The following is a 16,713-nucleotide window of genomic DNA, read 5'->3' as shown; positions in this document are numbered from 1 at the left end:
ATAATGCATGTGGTAGTGGTTTAGTTGCTAAGTGATATTTGACTCTTGCAGCCCCATAGACTCTAGCCCACCAGGCTCCACTGTCCATGAGATTTCCCAGGCAAGAATACCACAATGGGTTGGCATTTCCTTCTCCAGGGGTTTTTCCAGACCCAAGGTTCAAACTGGGGTCTCCTGCATTGCAGGCTGATCTGTCACTGACTGAGCCATTCTAATACGCAGGTACAGTCAAATGCCTTTTCAAAGTGATTGAAGCAATGTGTATTTCCACTAACAGTACTGGCATTTCCATTTTTATCAGACCCTTGGCACTGTCAGTCTGTTTCATTATATAACTGAGCAGGACCCTGCAGGGTTTTCCCAGGGACAGACCATGTTCCCCCCACACCCTCCGCCCCGCCCCGCCCCTGCAATGTACCCTGTCTCTCATTTGTAGGAAAACTTTAGGTCCTAGACCTTCCATGAGTTTCCAAGAACAAATTTAATTAGAAGTGAAAAACTGCAGAAACAAAAAATCAAGCAAGACAAACAATAATTTGTTGTTGTGCAGTCGTGCTGACTCTGCAGCCCCATGGACGGCAGTGCACCAGGCTTCTCTGTCCTTCACCATCTCCTGGAGCTTGCTCAAGCTCAAGTCCATTGAGTCTGTGATGCCATGCAGCCATCTCATTCTCTGTCATCCCCTTCTCCTCCTGCCTTCAATCTTCCAGCATTAGGGTGTATTCTAATGAGTCGGCTATTCCCGTAAGGTGGCCAGAGTACTGGAGCTTCACTTTCAGCATCAGTCCTTCCAGTGAATATTCAGAATTGATTTCCTATAGGACTGACTGGCTTGATCTCCCTGCAGTCCAAGGGACTCTCAAGAGTCTTCTCCAACACCACAGATCAAAAGCATCTGTTCTTTGGTGCTCAGCCTTCTTTATGGTCCAACTCTCACATCCATACATGACTAGTGGAAGAACCATAGCCTTGACTACATGGACCTTTGTTGGCAAAGTCATGTCTGTGCTTTTTCATATGCCATCTAGGTTTGTCACAGCTTTTCTTCCAAGGAGCAAGCATCTTTTAATTTCATGGCTGCAGTGATCATCTGCAGTGATTTTGGAGCTCAAGAAAATAAAGTCTGTCATTGTTTCCACTGTTTCCTCATCTATTTGCCATGAAGTGATGAGACCTTTGACTGTGTGGACAACAACAAGCTCTGGAAAATTTGGAAAGAGATGGGAATACCAGCCCACCTGACCTGCCTCCTGAGAAATCTGTATGCAGGTGAAGAAGCAACAGTTAGAACTGGACATGGAACAGACTGGTTCCAAATAGGAAAAGGAGTACGTCAAGGCTGTATATTGTCACCCTGCTTATTTAACTTATATGCAGAGTACATCATGAATGCTGGGCTGGATGAAGCATAATCTGGAATCAAGATTCCTGGGAGAAATATCAACAACCTCAGATATGCAGATCAGTTCGATTCAGTTCAGTCACTCAGTTATGTCCGACTCTTTGTGAACCCATGAATTGTAGCACACCAGGCCTCCCTGTCTATCACCAACTCTCAGATCTTGCTCAGACTCATGTCCATCGAGTTGGTGATGCCATCCAGCCATCTCATCCTCTGTTGTCCCCTTCTCCTCCTGCCCCCAATCCCTCCCAGCATCAGAGTCTTTTCCAATGAGTCAACTCTTCGCATCAGGTGGCCAGAGTATTGGAATTTCAGCTTTAGCATCAGTCCTTCCAAAGAACACCCAGGACTGATCTCCTTTGGAATGGACTGGTTGGATCTCCTTGAAGTCCAAGGGAGTCTTGGACTCAAGAGTCTTCTCAAAGAGTCTTCTCCAACACCACTTGAAAAGCATCAATTCTTTGGCGCTCAGCTTTCTTCACAGTCCAACTCTCACATCCATACATGACCACCTATGGAAAAACCATAGCCTTGACTAGACGGATCTTTGTTGGCAAAGTAATGTGTCTGCTTTTCAATATACTATCTAGGTTGGTCATAACTTTCCTTCCAAAGAGTAAGTGTCTTTTAATTTCATGGCTGCAATCACTATCTACAGTGATTTTGGAACCCCCCAAAATAAAGTCTGACACTGTTTCCATTGTTTCCCCATCTATTTCCCATGAAGCGATGGGACCAGATGCCATGATCTTCATTTTCTGAATGTTGAGCTTTAAGCCAACTTTTTCACTCTCCTCTTTCACTTTCATCAAGAGGCTTTTTAGCTCCTCTTCACTTTCTGCCATAAGGGTGGTGTCATCTGCATATCTGAGGTTACTGATATTTCTCCCAGCAATCTTGATTCCAGCTTGTGCTTCTTCCAGCCCAGCGTTTCTCACGACGTACTCTGCATAGAAATTCAATAAGCAGGGTGACAATATACAGCCTTGACATACTCCTTTTCCTATTTGAAACCAGTCTGTTGTTCCATGTCCAGTTCTAACTGTTGCTTCCTGACCTGCATACAGGTTTCTCAAGAGGTAGGTTAGGTGGTCTGGTGTTCCCATCTCTCTCAGAATTTTCCACAGTTGATTGTGATCCACACAGTCAAAGGCTTTGGCATAGTCAATCAAGCAGAAGTAGATGTTTTCTGGAACTCTCTTGCTTTTTCCATGATCCAGTGGATGCTGGCAATTTGATCTCTGATTCCTCTGCCTTTTCTAAAACCAGCTTGAACATCTGGAGGTTCACGGTTCACGTATTGCTGAAGCCTGGCTTGGAGAATTTTGAGCATTACTTTACTAGTGTGTGAGACGAGTGCAATTGTGTGGTAGTTTGAGCATTCTTTGGCATTGCCTTTCTTTGGGATTGGAATAAAACTGACCTTTTCCAGTCCTGTGGCCACTGCTGAGTTTTCCAAATTTGCTGGCATATTGAGTGCAGCACTTTCACAGCATCATCTTTCAGGATTTGAAATAGCTCCACTGGAATTCTGTCACCTCCACTAGCTTTGTTCGTAGTGATGCTTTCTAAGGCCCACTTGACTTCACATTCCAAGATGTCTGGCTCTAGATGAGTGATCACAGCATCATGGTTATCTGGGTCGTGAAGCTCTTTTTTGTACAGTTCTTCTGTGTATTCTTGCCACCTCTTCCTAATATCTTCTGCTTCTGTTAGGTCCATACCATTTCTGTCCTTTATCGAGCCCATTTTTGCATGAAATGTTCCCTTGGTATCTCTAATTTTCTTGAAGAGATATCTAGTCTTTCCCATTCTGTTGTTTTCCTCTATTTCTTTGCATTGATCACTGAGGAAGGCTTTCTTATCTCTTCTTGCTATGCTTTGGAACTCTGCATTCAGATGCTTATATCTTTCCTTTTCTCCTTTGCTTTTCACTTCTCTTCTTTTTGCAGCTATTTGTAAGGCCTCCTCAGACAGCCATTTTGCTTTTTTGCATTTCTTTTCCATGGGGATTGTCTTGATCCCTGTCTCCTGTACGATGTCACGAACCTCATTCCATAGTTCATCAGGCACTCTATCTATCAGATCTAGACCCTTAAATCTATTTCTCACTTCCACTGTATAATCATAAGGGATTTGATTTAGGTCATACCTGAATGGTCTAGCGGTTTTCCCTATTTTCTTCCATTTAAGTCTGAATTTGGCAATAAGGAGTTCATGATCTGAGCCACAGTCAGCTCCCGGTCTTGTTTTTGCTGACTGTATAGAGCTTCTCCATCTTTGGCTGCAATGAATATAATCAATCTGATTTTGGTGTTGACCATCTGGTGATGTCCATGTATAGAGTCTTCTCTTGTGTTGTTGGAAGAGGGTGTTCACTATGACCAGTGCTTTCTCTTGGCAAAACTCTATTAGTCTTTGCCCTGCTTCATTCCGTATTCCGAGGCCAAATTTGCCTGTTACCCCAGGTGTTTCTTGACTTCCTACTTTTGCATTCCAGTCCCCTAGAATAGGCAGATGATACCACCCTAATGGCAGAAAATGAAGAGCCTCTTGATGAGGGTGAAAGAGGAGAGTGAAAAGGGTGGCTTAAAACTCAACATTCAAAAAACGAAGATTGCGACATCTGGTCCCATCACTTCATGGCAAACAAATGGGGAAAAAGTGAAAACAGCAGCAGATTTCATTTTCCTGGGCTGTGAAATCACTGTGGATGGCGAATGTAGGCATAAAATTAAAAGAAGCATGCTCCTCGGAAGAAAAGCTATGGCAAACCTGGACAGCATAAGAGAAAAGCTAAGGCCTCACTCTGCTGACTGAAGTTCTTATAGTCAAAGCTATGGTGGCTCAGACAGTACGGAGCTCACTTGCAATGTGGGAGACCTGGGTTCGATCATGGGAAGGACATCTGTATAGTCCAGTGGTAAGACTCTGTGCTCCCAAATTAGGGAGTCCTAGTTCTTTCCTGGTCTGGGTATTAGATCCCACATATTGCAACTAAAAATACTGCATGTGACAATTAAAAATCCTGCTCCCATGTGCTATGATGAAGACTTAGGAGCCCTTGTGCTGCAACTAAGACCAAACATAGCCAAGTAAATGAATAAATATTTGAAAGAAAGAGGGAAAAATATATGAGAATTTCCTGTTGGTTCAGCGGTTAGGACTTGATGCTTTCACTGACAATGGCCAGGGTTCAACACCTGCTTGTGGAACTAAGATCCCACAGGTTCTGTGGCATGGCCAAACAAAAACCCATAAAGATAATTGAGGAGGAAAGAACTCCCAAAGTTTGAAACGAAGCAATATAACTGCGAACAGGCTGAGGATAGAGTCAGGATTTCCAGGAACCCAAAGTGCAAAAGTGGCACCTCTGTAATTCACAAGCCTCTTTAATGTTGTGGTTTAGGCTCCTCCTACTCCTGCTTCTGAACCTAAATAACTTGTAGCTCCTAAGATAAATTGTTATGGAAAAAAGAAAATATTTGAACTGAATGATATTGAAAATAGCAAATTTTTTGAGACAGAGCTAGTGCAGTTTAATATGTTAAAGTGCATCACATTTGAAAAGAAGAAAGATTGGCAAAACAATGATCTAAGTCAGTGCTATTCATGGAAGTTTCTGCAGCAAAGAAATTTTTTAAATTGTTACATGTATTCCCTAATAAGGACGATCAGCTTTTCACATATATAAATGCATATTTTTCTCTTCTGTGAGGTGACCTATTTATATGCTTTATCTGTTTATTCAGATGGAGTGTTCATCTTGTAGGAATTTTTTTTTTTTTTTTTTTGCCTTGCTGTGAGGCTTAAGGGATCTTAGATCTTCAACCAGGGATGGAATCTCTGCCCTCTGCAGTGGAAGCACAAAGTCCTAACTACCAGATCACTAGGGAATTCTCAATGAAAATGTTTTCTATCTCCTTGTCTAATATGCCACTTCAAAGATGTTAAAATGTAGCTAGTGTGACTGAGGTATTAAATCTTTGCGTGTGTTCAGTCACTTCAGTCCTGTCCAACTCTTTGCGACCCCATGGACTGTAGCCTGCCAGGCTCCTAAGTCCATGGGATTCTCCAGGCAATAATACTGGAGTGGGTTGCCATTTCCCTTTCCAGGGGATCTTCCCTATCCAGGGATTGAACCCGTGTCTTTTACATCTCCTGCATTGGCAGGCAGGTTCTATACCACTAGCACCACCTGGGAAACCTATTAAATCTTTACTTTACTTTAATTTAATTAATTTACAATTAAAAGATATGGCTAGAAGAACCAGATCTTCCTTATAAATGAGTTTCAATTACTTTGTATATTCAGTAATTTGTGTATCTCTTAGATATTTTCCTCAAGATGAGAGTCCATGGCCCTCCCTAAGTGTAGGCTGGGTTTAGTGACTTGTTTCCAAAGAACAGAATATGTCAGGGGGAAAGAGATAACTTTATAGCTGAGGAACTAATGGTAAGTCATATTGATATAGTATGAATCCTTGATGGGAAGTGATGAGAAAGATATATTGCCTTGGAGGTATAGTTCTAAAAATATATAAACCCCAGTGCAAGCAGGAGAAACATATCGAACCCATATTGAGAGTCATTCTGCAAAATACCTGTCCCTGAAGGACTCCTGAAAATTGTCAAAAGTCATGAAAAGCAAGGGAAGTTTAAGAAACTGCTATAGACCAGAGTAAGCTAAGGAGGTATCTGTAGCTTTTCGGTATATATCCTCATGCAATTTGGTATCCTATATGGGAATACGAAACTGGAAAAGAACATTTGTGGAAAAACTGGTAAAATTTAAATAAAACCTGGAACTTAGTTAAAGGTACCCTATGAAAGATGCTGGAATAATTGTGAGGCTTAAAGGAGGTCATTTCACATATACATTTTAGACATTGCAAGTATTTTCTCTATATCACACCAACTTCATTTTGACTTCACTGGAATGGAAATCTAAAGTATGGTATACTTAACAGAATGGAAATCTTCAAATACAAAGGATCAATAATATTTAGGCTGTGTGATCTGACCATAATGCAATAATGAGAAATTGACAAGGAAACATCCTTTAAAATGCCATTCATTTGGAAAATATCAATAAATATGCTAATACATAATATATATCTCCATGGAATTTTCAGGCAAGACTACTGAAGCAGATTGCCATTATTTTCTCCAGGGGATCTTCCTGACCTGGGATCAAACTTGGGCCTCTTGTGTCTCCTGCATTGGCTGGCAAGTTCTTTACCAGTTGAGCGACTAGAGAAGCCCATATAATACGTATTCTTTGTCTTAAGAAGAGAGTATTAGGATATACTTGGAAGTGAATGATAATGAACATACTATTCAGCAAAAATTGTGGGACACAGTTAAATTTGTATGGGGAAATGATGGAAACAGTGACAGACTTTATTTTCTTGGGGTCCAAAATGACTGTGGATGGTGACTGCAGCCATGAAATTAAAAGATATTTGCCCCTTGGAAGAAAAGCTATGACAAACCTAGACAGCATATTAAAAAGCAGAGACATTACTTTGCTTACAAAGTTCGTCTAGTCAAAGCTATGGCTTTTCCAGCCGTCGTGTATGGATGACAGTTGGATCGTAAAGAAGGCTGAGTGCCAAAGAACTGATGCTTTTGAACTGTGGTGTTGGAGAAGACTCTTGAGAGTCCCTTGGACAGCAAGGAGATCAAACCAGTCAATCCTAAGGGAAATCAACTCTGAATATTCACTGGAAGGACTGATGCTGAAGCTGAAGATCCAATACTTTGGCCACCTGATGTGAAAAGCCAACTCACTGGAAAAGACCTTGATGCTGGGAAAGACTGAGGGCAGGAGAAGAAGTGGGCAGCAAAGGATGAGATGGTTGGATAGCATCATCAACTCAATGGACATGGGTTTGAGCAAACTCCAGCAGAGAGCGAAGGACAGGGAAGTCTGGGGTCCTGCATGCAGTCCATGGGGTCGCAAAGAGTTGTACATGACTGAGGGACTGAACAACAACAAATTAAGGTAAATTCGTAGCATTCCATATAAGAGAAATGGGAGTTACAAATAACTACCTCAAAAAGTTGTAAAGATGAGCAACAGAACAAACTTATAGTGATAAGAAGGAATGAAATTAATAAAGAATGGAAAATGAATATAATAGAGAAGAAAATATTGTAAGAAAACCAAAACTTTATTCCCCCATATGACGACTAGGAGACTTCCAGCAGAACAGGGCATTTAACAAAGACTCTGTAAAGGGCCCAAAAAGAAACACTGTAGCCTTTGCGAATATGATCTTTGGCGATTAATCAAGTTTGCAGCCATAGAAAATAACCACAGGAACTGGCAAATCCCTGTTCCAACTTTAAGGACTCTGAAGATTGAATTTCACACAATTTTCACGTCAGAAAATGATATTCTTTTCGGTTTTTCCTCAGCCATTAAAAAGTGTAAGGATCTAAAATTAAAAAAAGAAGGAAAGCTCATTTTCAGCTCAAAAACAGGGGCAGGCCGCCCTGCATCGATCCAAATGGAATTCCAAGAGGAGGGGCTTCAAGACCCAGGTGTACGGTCAAGTGCCTTAAGCAAGGGGCAGGTCGCCCCTGAGGGCTGTGAGTGCTGGACGCCGTCACTGGACTCCCCTGGGAGACTCGGATGCCGCTCTCAGCCCTGTGCCCTGGAGACTGTGCAGCCTGTTTGTTTTCTTCTGTGAGCTGCGCAATCTTGACAGACCCAAGACCCTTGAGATGCAGGTTCAGCCTGACCGCGCCCCCCGCGGTTGCCGCCAGAGGCGCTACCGCGCGCGCATGCGCCCAACTCGGCCTCGCGGCCAATCAGCTTGCAGGCGCCGACACCTGGCAGCCAATCACCGGTGGCAGCGGGCGCGCCCGTAGGGGCGGCTGCGGCGGCGCCCCGGGCCTGAGGAGGCGGCGTCGCCTCAGGCTTAACCCGGGGACCGCCTAGGGGCAGGTGAGCCGCCGGCAGTTCTGGCACCGCCGCCGCCGGGGGCCGGTAAGGACTGGGGCGTGGTGCGGCAGAGCGGTGCCTGAGGGCCGGGGGGCGGGCTTCTCGGGTCCCCGCGCGCGCGGGGCCTTGCTCGGCGGGCGGCCTGTGAGGGCCCGCGGGCCCTCGGGAGGGAGCGTGCGGCCGGGCCCGCAGACCCCGCGGCCCCTTTCGCCCTCTCCCGTCTCTAGTCGGGGCGGGCGCTGCTCTCCCGCAGCCTTCCTGCCCCGGGGGTGGGACGAGCCAGCTCCGGGGAAGGGCCTGTCGGGCCCCCGGCCCCCGCCCGGGTCTCGAACCTAATGTATTTAAACACACACACAAATCTTCACGGCGGGTTTGTGAGTCGGGCCAAGCCCGGTTCTGGACCCAGGCAGTCAGGCGGGCGCAGCAAAAAAAAAAAAAAAATCGATCTAGTGGCCTCTTCACTGTCGTTTTCCTGTGTCCTCTGCCTCTCCTCGGTCTCCGGGCTGCCCGGTCCCTGGGGGCCCCGAGCTTCAGGCCTTTGGTTCGGGAAGCTGGCAGATGAGGTATTCGTTACTCAGGGAAGGGAGGTGGGCGGAAGAAGCTCAGGGAAGAGTTCAATCGCTTGCTCTGGCTGAGTGTGAGACGCCTGGTCAGCATCCGTTGGGTAGGACCAGGTAGGGCCTGGGGGATGGAACATTCCCGAACACGTGACTCGTCCTGACCTTTCCCTCTGCCCGCCCCCAGGATGTGACCTTCTCCTGCCTGGGAAGTCTGAAGCGCTCGGGTTTTCAGTGTGCCTCTGAGGTAAGGTGGCAGACAGCTTTACAATAAGGAACAAAGTTGTGTCTTTCTTGCCTGCCGTTTTTCTCCTTTGATTCATGAGCTGACACGTTGCTGTTGAGAGAGAGAGTTCTCCTGATTGGGGATTAGCTGACCCTGATTGCGGGTGGTGACTTCAGGGCAATCATGGTTTCAGGTCAGTCTGAAGCTCTCTGAGTTGCAACCTTAAAAACAGGCAGGGAGGCTGGTGGCTTGCTTTCTCCTGCAGTCTTGAAAGAAAAAAAGTAAGAGCACCATGAGTTTTAAGTTGTGTAGAGCTGACTTCTACCACTTGGTGAGGCTAAAACTGGGCAATGCACATATCCTAAGGTTTTAACTACAAAATCAAAGTAATGAAGGTGTGGGAGTACCCTGGTGGCCTGGTGGTTAGGATTCTGGGCTTTCACTGCAGTGGTCTGGGTTCAATCTCTGGTCAGGGAATTGGGATCCCATAAGCCGACCAGCATGGCCAAATGAATAAATGAATAAAGTCGTTCATTCAGAGAAAATGTGTTGTGATTTAACATATTTACATGGGATTACTTGCTCATTTCTGTATCCTTAAGGGCTTTATTTCAGTAAGTAATTGAATTCCACTGGATGGGGGCGGGGGACCATCTGAGGTCATTTCATGCCGGTAAACAAGAGCATAGGCAGCTCTGTGCCCGGCAACTCGTGCCTACAGCTCTGTTGTATAGTTCTCTATTGCTGGTACAGCTTTGACCTTCACAGCATGTCAGTGTTGCCATGTTTTGTTTTGGTCACACCATGTGGCTTCATAGGATATTAGTTCCCCAACCAGGGTTCGAACACAGGACCTTGGCAGTGAGAGGGCTGAGTCCTAAGCACTGGACTGCCAGGCAACGCCTGTTTTTAGGTGTTTTGGTTTGTTTTGTGTTTTTTAATTTTTGCCATGTTTATAGGAGAACTATTCTGTGTGTAAGTATGATGTGAATATTATAACTCGAAATGTTTGTGTTGTACATATTATCTCAAAATTGAATAGTTTGAAAGAACTTACATTTATTATCTCTTGATCTAGAATCCAGTTGGGTAGTTTAGCCTCAGGGTCTCTCCTGAGGTTGTAGTCCAGCTTGTATCTGGTTTGGCAACCTCTGAAGACTTGGCTTGTTGAATCTAAGCTCTCTCACTTGGCTGTACTCATGAGGCCTCAGTTCCTCCCTCTGTGGGCCTCTCCAAGGGGCTGCTTGTGTGGAGGCTGCTGTCCTTTCCCAGAATGAGTCATTCGGGAAAGAACTTACACCCAAGATAAAGTGCAGAGTCTTTTTCAGAAGTTACACATCTTCACATCTGTATTTGCTTAGTCTTACAGGTCAACCCTGTGATAGTTTGAGAGAGAACTACACAGGGGTGGGAGTATCAGGAGGTGTGATTCACTTGGGGTCATCTTGAAGGCTGGCTACTGCACCCATTAACCCAGCATGCCAGCCTTTCTTCGTATGATCTCAGTTCTGTTACTGTGAGCAAATTATTTGGCTTGTGTACACTTCTTGTGTGCTAGATCTACTCAATTCTTGTTTATTCAGTGATAGTCTGGCAAGTCTCTTCTTTGTCCTGGATTAAGTTTTCTGTTTCTCTGGATGGTTCCCATCAGCAAACAGACTGACTATAATGTCACCTCTCGTTAAAAATCAGTCTTTTGGTGACACATCCTGCTTCTGCTTATTTTATTTCATATTTGCTTATTATAGACTTCTACAGAGTTGTTTGTAGAATTTTTTATCTCCAATTTTCTCATTTTCCTTTAAATCCACTCTTGTCAAGGTCACTAGTGAATTCCAAATGTTTAACTCAGTGGTCAATTTTTAGTTTTTATTTTATTTAATTTATTGGCAGCCTTTATCAGAGTAGTTCATTTCCTTCTCCCTGAAAAAAATTTTTCATTTGGGTTACAGAACGCTTCTCTTTCCTGCTTCTCTTCTACCTACAGTTTTCCTGCATACAATGTGTGACCTTTGTGTCTGGCTTTATTCAGATATCATATTTTCTTTTTAAATATTTATTTAGCTATGCAGCACGTGGGATCTTAGTTCCCAGCACAGGGATGGAACCTGTGCAGAGTCTTAAACACTGGCTGTCCAGGAAAGTCCCATAGTTTGTGTATTTTCAAGATTCATCCATTTCATGGATGTATAGCAGTGCATGTTTTTTTATGGCTGAATATGGTATATGGCTTACATGTAGTCCATTGTGAGCATATACCACAGTTTATTTATCCATTCATCAATTAATGGATAATATTTGGATGGTGTACTCCTTGTGGCTGTTGTGAGTAATGTTGCTGTGAACATCGTTTTTCGCATGGACTTAACAGTTTCAGTTTTTATGGATATATACAAAAGACTGAAATTGCTGGATCATATGGCTACTCTTTATTTAATTTTTGAGGTACTGACAAACCACTTTTCCAAAGCGGTTGTACCATTTTACAGCAATTACATCAACAATATGTGAAGATTCCTTTTCCCCACATCCTCTGCAGCACTTGTCATTACTCCTCTTTTTGATTATAGCCAACCTAATGGGTGTGAAGTAGTATCTCACTGAGACTGATTTACATTTTCCTAATCATGTTAAGCAGTATTTTTTGTGATTGTTGGCCATTTGTATATCTTCTTTGGTGAAATGTCTATTCAGATTCTTTTCCTGGTTTAAAAATTTTTTTTCTTTTTTTGTAAAAAACATGTAACTTAAATTTTACTGTTTTAACCATTTTTACTTCCTGAGTATTTCACACACTTTGATCAGCCTTTTTGGAGAAGGAAATGGCAACCCACTCCAGTATTCTTGCCTGGAGAATCCCATGGACAAAGGAGCCTGGTGGGCTACAGTCCATGGGGATGCAAAGAGTTGGACACGACTGAGCGACTAACACACACACACACACACACACACACAGTCACAGTGTTGTTTTGTTGTTGTCATTGTTTTAGCTGTGCTCTGCAGCTTGAATGACAGTTCCCTGGTTGAGGATCATACCCAGGTCCCTGATAGGAAAGCGTGGAATCCTAACCTCTGAACTACCAGGGAATTCCTTATCACATTGTTATGAAACAGATCTCTACACCTTTTCATCTTGCAAAATTGAAACTCTATACCCATCACCTGTCCCATTAAACAACAACTCTTTTCTTCCCTGTTTCCCTAGACCCTGGAATCCATCGTTCTTTGTTTCCTTTCTATTGCCTGACAATATTAGATATTTCATATAAGTGGAAACATACAGTGTTTATCTTTTTTATGACTGGCTTATTTCATTTAGCTTGATGTCTTAAAGGATCATGCATGTTGTAGCATGTGGCAGAATTTCTTTTATATTAAATAATGTTTCATTGTATGTATATATCACATTTGATGGACATTTAGATGCTTCCATCTCTCAGTTGTGATTAGTGCTGCTGTGAGCATGGCTGTGCAAATATCTCAGGACCCCATGTTAACTTCTTTTGAATTTATATCCAGAAGTAGAATTGCTGAATCATGTGGTAGTTGTAGTTTTAATTTTTCAGGGAGCCTTTATACTGTTTTCTGTAGCAGTTGCACCATTTTAAAATCTGTCCATAACACACAAGGATCCAGTTTCTGTACGTGCTTGCCAACAGTTGTCCTTTCCTTTCCTTCATATGTACATGCACACGTGCACACACACTTTCTTTCATACCCTTCTCCATTATTGTTTCTCACAAATTATGAATATAGCTCCTTGTGCTCTACAGTAGGGTCTTGTTTGTCTGTTCTCTGTATTAATATGATAGTTTGCATCTGCTAATCACCAGCTCCCAGTCTGTGCCTGCCCACCCTTCCCCTCTTGGGAATCACATAGTCTGCTCTCTCTGTCTGTGAGTCTGTTTCTGTTTCATAGATAAGTTCATTTGTGTCATATTTTAGAGTCCACATGTAAGTGATACCATACGATATTTGTCTTTCTCTTTCTGACTTCCTAAGGATTCTTTTTAATGCTAGTGTAGATTGAACTGTTTACTTAACTTCATTTTCAGAACATTTGTTGCTGTATAGAAATGTGACTGATTTTTAAAATGTTTATCTTGTAGTCTGCAAGCTTTTTATTAGTTGTAATACTTGTGGTTTCTTCAGGATTTTCTATATACAAAAGTATGTTATCTCCAATATACTTTTACTTTTTCCTTTCCATTCTGAATGCTGGTTTTGTTTTTTTTTTAAAACAACAACAACTCCTTTTTCTTAACTGATTGCCCTGGTTATAGAACTGCCAGTATAATATTGAGCCAAGGTGTGGAAGAGACATCCTTGTGTTGTTCCCAGTCTTAGAGGGAAAGCTTTCAGTTTTTCATTATTAAGTATGATGTTAGCTGTGGGTCTTTTACAGGTACGCTTTGATTGAGAAATTCTCTTCTGTTCTTAGTTATTAACTGTTTTTTTTAACCCCTATTATGAAAAGGTGCTGGATTCAGGGAAATGCTTTTTCTGCAGGCAGATGTGTTTTTTGTCCTTTATTCTATTAAAATGGCATAATGTTGATTAACTTTCATATAATGAACCAACTTTGCATACCTCCATAAATCCCATGTGATCATGGTATATAATCTTTTTTATATGTTGTTAGATTTTGTTTGCCAGTATTTTGTTGAGGACTCTTGCCTCTATATTCATAAGGGATATCGGTTGTGTGTGTGTGTGTGACATCTCTGCCTGATATTGGTATTAGAGAAATACTGGCATCACTTTGCCTGCTATGTGGGGAAGAAACATGTGGAGTGAAGGATGAAGCATTGTTGGATATCAGTTTAGTCAGGATTAGAGGGAGAATTTAGGATATATCAGTGTGGAATTGGGGTGAGATTATCAAGAGAGTTCATTCTCAATTTGCTAGGCCTGTATTAAGTGCTTGACATTGAATTATGCTGTTTGTTGACTATGTATAGATACTTTATACTTTGAATTTGCTACCTATTTTCTGTAGTAACATTTATGAAATTAGTATTTGTGAATCAGTTGTGATGTGCATTTAAGATACATTGTCTTCCAATTTTACTACAAAACAAGATGCTATTGAATAGCTGATGCTTTTTAAAAAGAGCTGTTAACCTTAAGTCTAAGAAATAAGCATTTTTGTCTTTTAGATACAGGAACACATTTAAAAGTTATAAATTTGCCCAAAAAGATGCAGCTGGTGTGTGGTTAACTTAGAATTCCAGCTTAATCTTTTTTGACTCTGAAGTCCATGTTTCTAAACACTGTACAATAGTGCTTTTGTAAAAATACTCGTCCTTTACATGTGATTTCACCTAATGATCAGTGGTGTTGGTTTTTTTTTTTCTTTTTTTAAATAGAAGAGATTAAAGTCAGCATGGGACAAAGCTATGATTCTAGAGTCATGTAGACTTGTAGTCATAGGTTTTTCAGCTGTCATTTAGTCTCTTTGACACTCAGTGTCTTTGTCTGTAAGATAAGGGTGTTTATAATTACCCTAGAGTTTTGGAGATAATCAAATAGCACGTTTTTCTGTCCTTAACTAATATGTAGTATGTTTATACTTAGGTGGCAGTTTGTATAAAGGAAGCACTGGGACTTGTGGCCACACCCTCCAAGAATAAAAAAATATTTAAAATATGGAACCACCATGTATGTTATGTGAAGAAGACCAAGAGCCAGAACCAAAGAAAAGTGTAGGAGAAACCAAACAAGTAGATGATGAAGATGCTGAACTGATCTTTGTTGGAGTGGAACATGTAAATGAAGATGCTGATCTGATCTTTGTTGGGATGACCTCAGCTTCAAAACCAGTCGTTTCAAACATATTGAACAGAGTTACCCCAGGTTCCTGTTCAAGGAGAAAAAGGTATGGTCACTTCAGGAAAGATAATGCTCACAAATCACAGCCTGTTAGTCATGTGACTCCTACATTAGAAGCAAAGACTGTCTTGCCAGTTTCTGACTCTGAATCAAGATCAACAGATAGTCCTATTATTATTGAGCCTTTGTCTAAACCTGCTTATAAAAATATTTTGCCACAAATAGTGCCTAATAGCTTTTCAGAGTTATGTTCTCCTTTGATTACCTTCACCAGTTCATTGCAGCATCCAGTAGAAACAGCAGTTTCTGCAGGAGATATGAATAAAAGTCCTCGTGTATCAAAGCGACTTTCCAGTTCTGAAACAAATAGCACAAATCCCAAAAGGCCTAAACTCAGTGATGGAATTACAGGGAAACATTCTATAGCTTTGTCCCCTTCAGGTATTTTTCGTACAGTGACTACTGAGCAAAGTACACCAGACAGTGTTCATACCTCATTAAGCCATGTTCAGAATGGAGAACCTTGTCCAACAGCTTTTCCAAAGGACAGTGTTCATTGCAAGCCTGTAAGTCCTTTAGGGGAAAATGGACTGACAAAAACTGACTTTCCAAGTTTAGCAAGTCCAAACAAGATTGTTGATCCCACAGAAGGAAATCTGATTGTGTTACTTCGTGACTTCTACTATGGACAGCATATAGGAGATGGGCAGCCAGAACCGAAGACTCACACAGCCTTTAAATGCCTCAGCTGCTTGAAAGTTCTAAAAAATGTCAAGTTTATGAATCACATGAAGCACCATTTGGAACTTGAGAGGCAGAGAGGTGACAGCTGGAAAAACCACACCACCTGTCAGCACTGCCACCGCCAGTTTCCCACCCCATTCCAGCTGCAGTGTCACATTGAAAGTGTCCACACTTCCCAGGAGCCCTCCGCAGTCTGTAAAATCTGTGAATTGTCCTTTGAGACAGATCAGGTTCTCTTAGAGCACATGAAAGACAATCATAAGCCTGGTGAAATGCCCTACGTATGCCAGGTTTGCAATTACAGATCATCAGTCTTTGCGGATGTGGATGCACATTTCAGAGCATACCATGGAAACACTAAGAATTTGCTTTGCCCGTTTTGTCTCAAAATTTTTAAAACTGCAACACCATACATGTGTCATTATAGAGGGCACTGGGAAAAGAGTTTTCACCAGTGTTCCAAATGTCGGCTACAGTTTTTAACTTTCAAAGAGAAAATGGAGCACAAGACCCAGTGTCATCAAATGTTTAAGAAGCCTAAGCAGCTAGAAGGATTACCTCCTGAAACAAAAGTTGTTATCCAGGTATCACTGGAACCTCTGCAACCAGGATTGGTGGAAGTAGCATCCATTACTGTGAACACAGCTGATTCTGAACCATCACCCCCCAAATCTAAAAGTAGGAGTTCAAAAAAACCCCGTTAATTCTACTTTCAGTCAAAGTTAAAAACCCAATTAAAAAATCCAAATTATAGCATTATTCAATAGTATCAAATATAGTGAAACCAATGGGTAATTTGTGTGTTTTTTTTTAATTCATGAAGTACAATTTTGTTTGAATGTTAAGATGTTATTTAAAAATATATTACCTGTTTTTCATATAATTGTCTTAACACGTAAAAAGTATGTGTGCGTGCGTGTGTGTGTGTGAGAGAGAGAATGAGGGGGAGAGAGGAAAAGTAACAACCTATTTATTTTGGTATTTCATGTTATTTGTATGT

At 41.9% G+C, this 16,713-nt stretch overlaps 1 protein-coding gene across 1 annotated transcript; it reads left to right on the top strand.

The window, feature by feature from the left end:
• The first annotated feature begins 14,785 nt into the window (after positions 1 to 14,785).
• On the top strand, positions 14,786 to 16,417 carry ZNF280B (zinc finger protein 280B). The gene has a single exon (XM_068990143.1). It carries the CDS (start codon positions 14,786 to 14,788, stop codon positions 16,415 to 16,417), a length of 1,632 nt encoding a protein of 543 aa, XP_068846244.1.
• Positions 16,418 to 16,713: the final 296 nt, after the last annotated feature.

Source organism: Capricornis sumatraensis, chromosome 17 (assembly GCF_032405125.1).
Source record: "Capricornis sumatraensis isolate serow.1 chromosome 17, serow.2, whole genome shotgun sequence".
NCBI classification, from domain to species: domain Eukaryota; kingdom Metazoa; phylum Chordata; class Mammalia; order Artiodactyla; family Bovidae; genus Capricornis; species Capricornis sumatraensis.
The sequence above is the reverse complement of the archived record's forward strand: the minus strand, read 5'-3'. Positions and strand labels throughout refer to the sequence as shown.